The sequence below is a fragment of the Trypanosoma cruzi genome, genomic scaffold (genome assembly GCF_000209065.1).
Source record: "Trypanosoma cruzi strain CL Brener 1047053517133 genomic scaffold, whole genome shotgun sequence".
Lineage (NCBI taxonomy): Eukaryota > Euglenozoa > Kinetoplastea > Trypanosomatida > Trypanosomatidae > Trypanosoma > Trypanosoma cruzi.
In genome coordinates this window covers 232,175-241,967 of record NW_001849562.1, presented here as the reverse complement: position 1 = coordinate 241,967, position 9,793 = coordinate 232,175, and the positions used below count along the sequence as shown (strand labels likewise).

Here is a 9,793-nt window from a genome sequence, read left to right as displayed (position 1 = left end):
GGCCCCTCGGGCAGCGGAAAGAGCACCATCTTCCGGCTTCTTTATCGCTTCTATGACCCTTCCTCCGGTCTGATTCTCATCGACGGTCAGCCGCTGACGGATCTGCAACTGAGTAGCGTTCGCAAGGCCATTGGGGTGATTCCGCAGGACACAGTTCTCTTTAACGAAACGGTGCGGTACAACATCCGCTACGGCCGTCTAGACGCGACGGACGAAGAAGTGGAGGAAGCCGCTCGTATGGCGAACATCCACGATAGCATCATGAGTATGAGCCAGCAGTACGAAACACCCGTGGGGGAACGCGGGCTGAAGCTCTCTGGCGGAGAGAAACAACGTATAGCCATTGCACGCGTTATTCTCGACGACCCCCCGATACTGCTGGCTGACGAGGCAACCTCGGCGTTAGATTCGGCGACGGAAATACGTGTGATGCAGCAGCTGCGCGAGAGGGGTGGGAAAAGGCGCACCATAATCCTTATTGCACACCGTCTCACTACTGTTAAGGACGCCGACAAAATTTTTGTCTTGGACGGCAAGGGAGGTTTGGCGGAGAGTGGCACTCACGAGGAACTTTTGGGAAAATGTGGCCTTTACGCTGAGTTATGGTTCCGACAGTTGCACGCTGCAGGGCCGGGGGAGGAGGAGGAAGAGGAGTTGTAGAGACATGTTAGCGGAATGATTGAGGCACGTTTGCCGCTCAAAAGAAGAAGGAGTGAAGTGAAAAAAACAAGAAACAACAACAACAACAACAACAAAAAAAAAAGAATAAAAACAAAAACGGTGCTTTTTTCCCTCTTATTTATTTGATTGTGTGCCCTTATGGTATGTGAGTGGAAGTCTTTTTTGGACCGCAACGGCACTTTCTCGGTGGTAGCCAATGAAAAGCCGGCAGAAACAAATATATATATCCTGATAGGACGAAGATATTTCTTTACAATTCTTTCCTCTCTTATGAATCCTTTGGAAGACTGCGATGGAAGGAGTCAGGGAAACGATAACGGCAAGAAGAATTTTATTTCTATTTTTATTTTTATTTTCTTTATTTTTGCCATGCCCACCTCGCGGCGGGGGTCTTGTTACTGAAAGAGCCCGAAATCTGCCACTTTGTAAGTAATAAATACCTCCAATTTGAATAGAGTGCAACATTTCACCACACTGTATATCAGAATGCATGTCTGCGGGGAAGACGTGGGGGATGTGGCGAAGCCACTGCCTTTCTATTACACTCTTCATTCCCGTCCTGTTTGGCTTATTTACATATAATTTTAGAATCTGACCATCAGCCCAGGCGAATATTTTTTTAACTTTCTTGTCTGTCCGTCTTCCCATTTCTTTGATGCACTTTTTTTTTGATTTTGTTTTTATTTGTTTATTATTTATTTTTCTGCGGGCGACACGGGCAAATGTTTCTTTTTTACGCTACGTCGGTGTCTTTTTTTTCCTTACGGCACTTCTTTTTTTCTTTTTGTTTTTTCTTCTGTTCTGCAAATGTGGGCATCTGTGCGAAGAGGGTGAAAGGAAGGGGGTTGGAGAGGGAGGGCATGGAGCCCACCGCCGGTTCTGCAGCTTCCTCTCCTTCACTCCGACCAGGCTTCACGTCCGGCACCCACCGCCGCGCGCTGACCGTCGATCTCATGGGTCTGCTGGACAGCAAGGAGACTGACGGCATGGGCTGGGAAGTGGCGACGAAAGGACGTGCACCAGTGTACGTGGCCTTTGACCCGGAGCGGCTTTGGCAGATCCCTGATGGCGGTGGCGCAGAGGAGGTGGGAAACAACAGGGCCTTTCACGGCGTGATGGTTGTATTTAGTGTTGGGCCTCTTTGCGGTGACGAGGGGCTCCCAGAGGTTGGCGGGGACGCCTGTTTTGGCGGATGTGTTCTGAAGTTTCTCATGTTGCGGACAGACTTCATGAGGCACCTGAGTTCTTTTTCGGCGCCACTGTGCTCCTCAACATGCGAACACAGGGAGGAGGAGGAGAAAGAAGAAAAAAGGGAACGCGATGGGTTTAGGGCCGTGCTTCTTTTCACAGATGTCAAGATGGAGGGAACAGACGATGATCGGGCACTGTCTGTGGTGTACGTGCAGCTGGCAAAAGAGTGGCGACATGCTGTGGATCGTGTGGCTGTGCAACGGCGTGCTGCGCAGGTTATCGATGCCGCACTGTCACTCTTTCCGAGTTCTTTGTGGGTAATCTTTTGGGTGGATTTTACAGGCATTCTTGATGCGAAGGATTCCTTATTACCACATGAAATCCGTGATGCTTGGTCGGAAATTGCCGCCGCCTCCGCCTCTACTCCATCAGCTCCCCGGGTGACAGTTCTTGTGGAGCCTGCTGCTGCACTAAAGCTGCGCCAGGATGCTGCAAAAGTGACGGGTGAGGCCGCGCCAATTTTGGCTGCGGATGCGAACCTCAGTACCGTCAAGGAGACGCTATGTATGTCGTCCGGGAGGCGTCCTTTTGATGATTCTCAGCGAGGGATCAGTGCAAGTGAAAGGAACTGCATGGATCCTTATGAGCTACTTGTATCTGGGGATGTCGATGGAAACGGCGGAAAGAAGGGTGGTAACAGCAGCGACGACGGGGAGGATGAATTAATTTGGAAGAAATACAAGCGCACGAAGACGAACGCTCAGGATGCTAATGACGGGAGTACCTCTCATCTTGGGCATCCTGCACACGAGGAAAGTGACGATGAGGAGGATGAGTTGCTTTGGAGGAAGTTCATGTGTGTCTTGAAGGAGGAAGCGGAGGTTTCAATGCATAATGCGACGCAAGGCCTTTCCTGTTTGTTTCTGGAGTGCCCGGGCGACAATTTGTTTTCCTCACCTGGTGATGATGCATCCATACGAGAGTTGCTCGCGTCGTGGTCATCCCTCGGCTCCAGTCACCTACCGCGCACCATTGTTTTGATTGCTGGTGATGACAACCTCCTTGAGCGTACGCTGCTCTCATGGGTGAGAGTGCCGTGGAGCCAAAACGCATTGATACTTCCTGTGTTCGGCGTGAGCGAGCTTGTCACTGGCCAGCACTTTCAAGAAGGTGTAGAGTTGCCACCGTCACGATCATCTTTGCCATCTGTCGCAGCTGCTGCCTCACTGTCGATGAATCGTGATGCCGCCTCCGCTTCTCACAGGTTTTTTAGGATTTTAAATTTCGCCGTTCGGTACTTTGGCATTGATGTTCACCACAGCGCTTGTCTCTCAGTGACGCGACCTCTTATGCAGGCGGCGAGGTTGCTTGATTTTCGGGTTGTGGGAGATTACGCTTGTGTTTTTTCATGGGTCATGCAGTCGCGCGCTGGGAATTCTGCAGTGCAGGGCTTGTTGGACGTCGAAGGAGAGCGGGAACGCCTTTTTGCGGAGCTGTGCGCCACCAACGAGCTGGCGCGGAAATTGCGTGAGAGTCCGCGAAGACCAGAGATTCTACTGCGCGTCATGGGATCCATGCGTGTAGGGGTTGTGCGCCCCGTTGTTTATGACGCCGTGGCATTGGCCTCGAAGTCTCTAACGGGGACGCGCGTTAGGCGCTCTCTGGACACTGCGCTCTCACTCTCGCCAGAACAACGAAGTCGGGTGTATCGTTACATGGCTTCTTTCTTCACGAAAAATGTCTTTTGCATCTCTGTTGATATTGTGCGGTCATGTGATTCAGATTATTTTTTGGGCTACCACTTCTCTGCAGTCGGTTACTTGAGGTACGAGCTCTCAAGTTGGGTGCGGCGCCATGTGTTTGTTGAGTTACAAGTTGATTTTCAGCCATTACTGGAAGGGGATCCGTTGGGTGCGGAGACGGAGCCGCACTGGTCCCGGGTGTTCCGGCGTCTCTCCTGCACATGTACACCGCGACGTCACGAAGTGCTTCTTCGTACCGAAACTGGAGAGAAGAAATGTCGTCATTTGGCTCAGCTGCTGTATTGGTCTCTGCGTCCACGTCCGTCCTGCACCACCTCTTTCTTTAGGAAAACATTTGCTGATCAAAACCACGCGTCATAGGGGCGGCATTTGTCATGTTACTCCTGCCCCTTTGGTGGGTGTATTAAACGCAGCGAAGCAGGGTGGGGCGGCGTGTTTTTCCCGAACGGAGCCTGACAGGACGAATGGTGGAGGTGGAAATGATTTTTCAAGAGAGAGAATCCTGAATGATGTGCCACGCATGGGTGATGATGTGAGCCTGCTGGAATTCACTCGTAGGCTCGGGATCACTCGGGACTCATAGAACCAGTGGGATGTGGTGCGGAGGCGTCCAGAGTGGATTGCTCTCTTTCTCCCGTAGTCTCACTTGCGTTATTGCGCCTCATTGTGTGGGAGGGGCGGGTGAGCCTGCATGTGTTTGCAGCCGTGGCTTTGGAGGCTGACGGCACTGCATGGCACCCTTTTCCTCCCTCTTTCTTCGCCCTTTTTTTGTAGTAGGTGCGAGTGATAATTGGCAGCGGGAGTGGTGGTGGCGGTACCGATGCTGGTGTGTGCCCCTCAATAATTGACGGGGGGATGCATGCATCTGCGTCCCAACGCATTTTATGCAAAGAAAAGATGCGATTTCTCTCGTTCTTTTTGGTTTGTTTTGCTTTTGCCGAAAGAAAATGTCGTGTGATGATGATGATGCCCTGCCCCCCGCCAAATACTCGCACACACACACAAAGAGAGAGAGTGAGAGAGGGAAGGGGGAGACGTGGTTACCTGAAGGAGAAAGTTTATTTTCTGTGTGCAGGACGGTGTCCTGCTTTTCGTAGCAATCAGCGAAGGGCGGGAGAGAAATTGTTTTCACTCCGCTGCAAACAAAAAACAAAAACTACCACGCACAAAACCAGTACTTTTTGGATATTTTTTCTTTTTGCCTCTTTTGTTCTATGCGCAGCAGCCGGGGCGGACCGCTGCGAAGGGAGGGCGGGGCGCCGCTTTTTTTTTTTTTTTGCAGTCTTTTAGTTGTGGCCGCACCACCGGTGGAAGGAAGAGATAGAAAGTGATGCGCAGGGCGGTTCCAAAGGATCCCGCGGAGCCGGCGTCTCTTCCGCCAGATGATTCTCTGCAGTTCACACCGATTGGTGGAGTGGAGTCAACATTCATTGAGGCCGACGAGGAACTTATCCGCACTGCTGGCGTCGCGACCCTCGAGGCGGACCGTTCACAACGGGAGGTGGAGCGCTGGCGTCTCGAGGCGAGTGCGCAGATGCATTGCCTCACGAAAGTGCGCCGCGAAAAGGCACTTCTTTTAAGGGAGGTATTGCAGCTTGAGAAGAGCCTGGAAGAGGCGAGAGAAGCCGCGGCTGTGCCCACCTCAAAGGAAACGTGTTCCTCGATCCACGGGGGTCGGAGCGTACTGGGTGATGTGTGCGATCCACATGGAGATAGAATTATTGTCGTGCCAGGCACCTTCACGCTGGAAACGAAGGGAGGCGTGACGGCGGAGGAGGTGGAGTTGCGCTACCTCATCAGCCGTGCCATTTCGTCATTGGACTCCCTACAGGCGGAGATTGCTGCCCTTAAACAACAGCATGCTGACTTGTGGCACCGGAGGCGGGAGATCACAGAAGATTCCAAGCGCCTGAAAGCCACATATCAACGACAGAAAAAGCAACGAGAGGAGTTGTTGGAGAAAAAGCTTTTTGTCGAGGCCGCGGAGGCTGATCCGGCGTTCCGTGAGGCTCTACAGAAGAGAATGGAGCTGAAGGATCTTGTTCGACACGCGGCTGATCGTCGTGCGGCGCTGAAGCAGTTGCGAATGGAACGCGCCTCGATGATTGGACACCTTTTAGAGGGTGCCATGTCCCGTGAGAGAGACGCTTGCAATGTGCATGTAAGGATAGCGAAGAAGAAAGGGTTCATTGGCCACCCCATGCACGACATGCTAATGGCCTTGCAAAAGGAAAACAAGGAAATACGTGCAAAATATCTGCAGTTGGTCCGTGGCAGCAAGGAGGAGGATGCGGTTCTTTCGGATTACTTGGATGTGCTGGAGGAGCGACTGCTGCTGGATTGGATGGCTGACGCCTCCCATGACAAGTCCGTTTGAATATTTTTTTCTGTTTCCTTTTTATTGAAGTATGGAATTGCGGGCTGGCTTTAACCAAGATTTATCGTTGGACGCTGAAGAAGCGTTTTTTGTTGGAATGGAGACGGGGAAACAAGAAACCACAAGAAGGAATCTGCGGGGAGGAGAGGGATGAAAAATAAATGACTGACTGACTGTTTCTTTTTTTTTTTTTCATTTATTGTTGTGTTTATTTAATTATTACGTTTATAAATGTAATTTGCTTCTGTGTGGAGCAGTTGTGTCGCTTTTTTTTTTTTTTTGTGTGTGTGTGTGTGTGTGTGTGTGTGTTTGTTGTTGTTTCTTCTTTAGTCACAGGCCGGATGGTGAGAGTCTTGTGTCTTCACGGAAAGCGACAGACGGGGGAAATTTTTGAGCACCAGCTGAACAAACTTTGCAGGTTTCTCTCTGGTGTTGCCGAGCTTGAGTTTGTAGATGCCCCATGCGTTCTCACAGGTGAGATGGTGACGGGTGACGCGGTGGCCACGCGCTCATGGTGCGAACCAAAAGACGGCGGCACAAGGGACAGTTACGCGGCGGGAGACGACTTTGTGCGACGCTGCATGACTTCAGGAGGCAGCCCGTACGATCTTCTTTTAGGATTTTCTCAAGGCGCACTTCTTGCGGCTCGCTACGTGATGCTGCAGAAAATGAACGGAGAGAGGGAATACGGACCGCCAGTGAAGGCTGTTATCATTGCGGCGTCACCGGACCCACGCCGTGTCTTCCCGGAGTTTGTGGCATCATATCTTTATCACGTGCCGCAACATGACATCAACAGAACCGGCTTTTTGGGTGCCGTGCCCTCTTTGCACATCGTTGGGGAGAAGGATGCCATCGTCGATCCGGCGGAGAGTTGCTCCTTTGCGGAGGCATGTCGACCACAGTCAGAGCTCCTTTTCCACGCCCACGCCCACAGCATCCCGCAACTGAGGAGTGTTCTTGTTTCCATAAAGTCTTTTATTGAGCGCATCACTGTCTATACAGGGGAAAGGGGTGAAACGGACAAAACAGAGGCGACGCTTGAAAGGGAAAATGGTGATGATGATGATAGCGGATCCCTTGATGCAGCATGCGAAGAGGAGATTGGGTTGTTGACATCGATGTATGGTGAGGAGTGTGTGCAACGTAATAAGACCCCAGTGGTTTTTTTGCCGCTTCTGCTTGACGGTGTGTCGGATGAAGCGTCAGACATGTCACTGTCGGCCCTTAGAATTTGCATGACTCTGCCAAGGCGGTATCCGGCGGAGTTACCCAAGCTGGACGTGGTTGGAGGCCCTGCGGCTCATCACGTTTTCTTTGAGCGCTGGAAGTTGCAGCTGATTACCAAAACACTCGCGTACCTTCGGGACGATTTGGGTGTTGGAAACGCCATGCTTCTTCCTGCGATGATGTTTGCAGGCGAACAGGCGGCGAGTGACGTGGCGTTTCTGCGGTCGGTCATGTCTGCCAAGGCGAGTGCCTCCGCTGCTCCGGATGGCTCTGCGGCCCAAAACCTGCAGCAGCAGCAGCAGGAAATAAACGCATGGTGGGATGCCGATGGGGACGACGATGATGATCGGTCCGCATGTATTGTGGATGCCGAACAAAATGCGCAGCAGACACTCGAGGGAAATCCTCCAGAACGGGCGTTCAACGAACTGTCGGCAGCCTTTTTTGACAACTACCACCCGAATTTGCGTGGTGGAGTTTTAGAGCTGACGATTGGTCTCATTGGAAAACCGTCGGCGGGAAAGAGCACCTTCTTCAATGCCGTGACGGACCCGGACAGTGAGAGTAAGGCCGCGAAGGTTGCCGCCTTTCCATTTACAACAATTGAGCCCAACGTGAGTGCTGGTTTTGGCGCCGTTTTCTGCCCATGCTGCATTTTGTCAACTTCATCATCGCCTTGTGACGCCATGTATGGCCATGTGCCGGTCGGTGGGGCTTTGTGTCGTCGACACCCCGTTATCATCAAGGACGTCGCCGGTCTGGTGCAGGGGGCTTATAAGGGAAAGGGAAAGGGTAACCAATTCCTCAACGACTTGTGTGATGCGAGTGTTCTTGTGCACGTTGTGGATGGGGCGGGTGCGACTAACGCGGATGGGTCCGCGTGCCCCCCAGGAACAGGCTCTACATGTGATGACATCACGTGGGTTCGTGCGGAGGTTCACAGTTGGATCTATGACAACCTCCGCGCGAAGTGGGGTGGGATCCGGAGGAAACCGGAAAAATTGCGCACAATGTTTACGGGCTATCGCAGCCCTCCTTCTTTTGTGGATGGGGTGCTGCGGTACATGGGCATCACGAGCGAGGCAGAGTTGATGAGCCAATTGCCTGTATGGAGGCAAGCTGAACTTCATCGTCTTGTGGCGCTGTACGTACGTCTGCGGTTTCCCATTGTTGTTGCGCTCAACAAGTCAGATATACAATCAGTGGCCGGGGAGTTGCATGCTGACCTTCAGCGACGTTATCCTCACGAGAAATTTGTGCCGATGTCTGCAAAGGTGGAGTGTCATCTGCTGCGGCAGAGCGGCCTTGTGGAATACGTCTCTGGGGATTCCTCCTTTCAAGAGAAGGGAAGCAGCGGCGACGGCAGAGGCTCGCTAATGAGCCCGATGGAGTCAATGGCACTTGCGGAAGTGCGTCAGTTCTTTGGTTCTGGACGCACCCCCACCACAACTGGCGTGCAGGAGGTGTTGGCTGCGGCGTTGTTCCGCTGCCCCATCGTTTTGGTGTTTCCCACCGTCTCAATGAAGTTGCCGCTGCCATCACTGAGGGAATGCCTTGTGTTCAAGTCTGGCAGCAGCGCCGGCGATGTGTTTGAGTCGCTCCTGCGTGCAAACTTATTGGATGGGAAACTTGTGCGCTTTGAGGCGGTGTGCGCGGAGCGTCTGCGTGAGGGCCACGAGCCGACGTCCCTCAAGAAGGATGCCGCGCTGCCGGGGAGGCATGTACTGGTGCGTGTCCTCACAAACAAGAGACAATTGGTTGTGTGAGGGTCTCTCTGCCGTGTGTGCCCGCCCTGCCGCTGGGATCCCAGCGAGGGACGGGAGCCACACACACACACGAACGAATGTTGAAGTAAAAAAAAAGGAAATAAAAACAAAAACTTTGTGCATATATATATTTGTCTATCTGTCTGTGTCTGTGTATTTCTGCGGGGCTCACTTTTTTTCCCCTTCCAACACCGCGTGCAATCTTCAGTGAGGTGCCCAAAGAAGCCGTAAAACGGTGAAACAAAACCAATCAAAACAAAACACACACAAAAAACAAAAGCAAAAAAACAAAAACAAAACAAAAGACCAGGACGAACCCTTGCCGTGACAAAAGAAAACAAAAGCCCACAACAAGGAATCCGTAACAACAAAAACAACAAGAAACAGTCCAAAAAGAATAAGAGGAAGTATAAACAAAAGGAATAAAAGGGGCAAAGAGTGGGAAATTCATCACGTGATGGCCACCGTTCCGGTTCCAGTGGAGCGCAAGCGACTCGACCACATCACCTCGCGCAAGGATCTCAAGTTTGCAAAGCGCATCGTTCTCAAGGCTGGGACTTCCACGATTGTCACAGAAAGTGGCTTCCCCAGTGTGCGCCGCATTTCGAATATTGCGGAGGAGATTTTTGCTCTTCGCAGCGAAGGCAAAGAAGTCGTGTTTGTTTCAAGCGGTGCCTGTGGCATTGGGCGAAATGTGCTGCGCCGTCAAGATGTGATGGTCTGTTCCGCCTTTGACCGCCTGCACCGAAATTGTCGGCCGTTTTCTTCCATCGGCAACAACACCT

The 9,793-nt window shown here is 52.0% G+C and overlaps 5 protein-coding genes across 5 annotated transcripts, besides 7 other annotated features; all 5 read left to right on the top strand.

Annotated features, from left to right (window-relative positions):
- Tc00.1047053503749.60 (ABC transporter, putative) lies at positions 1-660 on the top strand (the record flags this gene model as incomplete). Its single annotated transcript, XM_801065.1, has 1 exon — positions 1-660. A coding segment is annotated over one exon (660 nt), but the record flags the coding sequence as incomplete, so codon positions are not given.
- Positions 1-9,793: a sequence feature (heterozygous, Esmeraldo-like haplotype).
- Positions 733-755: a microsatellite.
- Positions 880-1,117: a mobile genetic element.
- Positions 1,011-1,037: a microsatellite.
- Positions 1,343-1,384: a sequence feature (AT_rich).
- Tc00.1047053503749.30 (hypothetical protein, conserved) lies at positions 1,404-3,995 on the top strand (the record flags this gene model as incomplete). Its single annotated transcript, XM_801064.1, has 1 exon — positions 1,404-3,995. The coding sequence occupies one exon, from the start codon at positions 1,404-1,406 to the stop codon at positions 3,993-3,995; it is 2,592 nt and encodes an 863-aa protein (XP_806157.1).
- On the top strand, positions 4,966-6,012 carry Tc00.1047053503749.20 (uncharacterized protein; the record flags this gene model as incomplete). The annotated part of the gene is made up of 1 exon (XM_801063.1): positions 4,966-6,012. One exon carries the CDS (start codon positions 4,966-4,968, stop codon positions 6,010-6,012), a length of 1,047 nt encoding a protein of 348 aa, XP_806156.1.
- Positions 6,293-6,325: a microsatellite.
- Positions 6,354-9,008, top strand: Tc00.1047053503749.10 (hypothetical protein, conserved; the record flags this gene model as incomplete). Its single annotated transcript, XM_801062.1, has 1 exon — positions 6,354-9,008. One exon carries the CDS (start codon positions 6,354-6,356, stop codon positions 9,006-9,008), a length of 2,655 nt encoding a protein of 884 aa, XP_806155.1.
- Positions 9,247-9,312: a sequence feature (T-rich).
- Positions 9,466-9,793, top strand: Tc00.1047053503749.5 (pyrroline-5-carboxylate synthetase-like protein, putative; the record flags this gene model as incomplete). The annotated part of the gene is made up of 1 exon (XM_801066.1): positions 9,466-9,793. A coding segment is annotated over one exon (328 nt), but the record flags the coding sequence as incomplete, so codon positions are not given.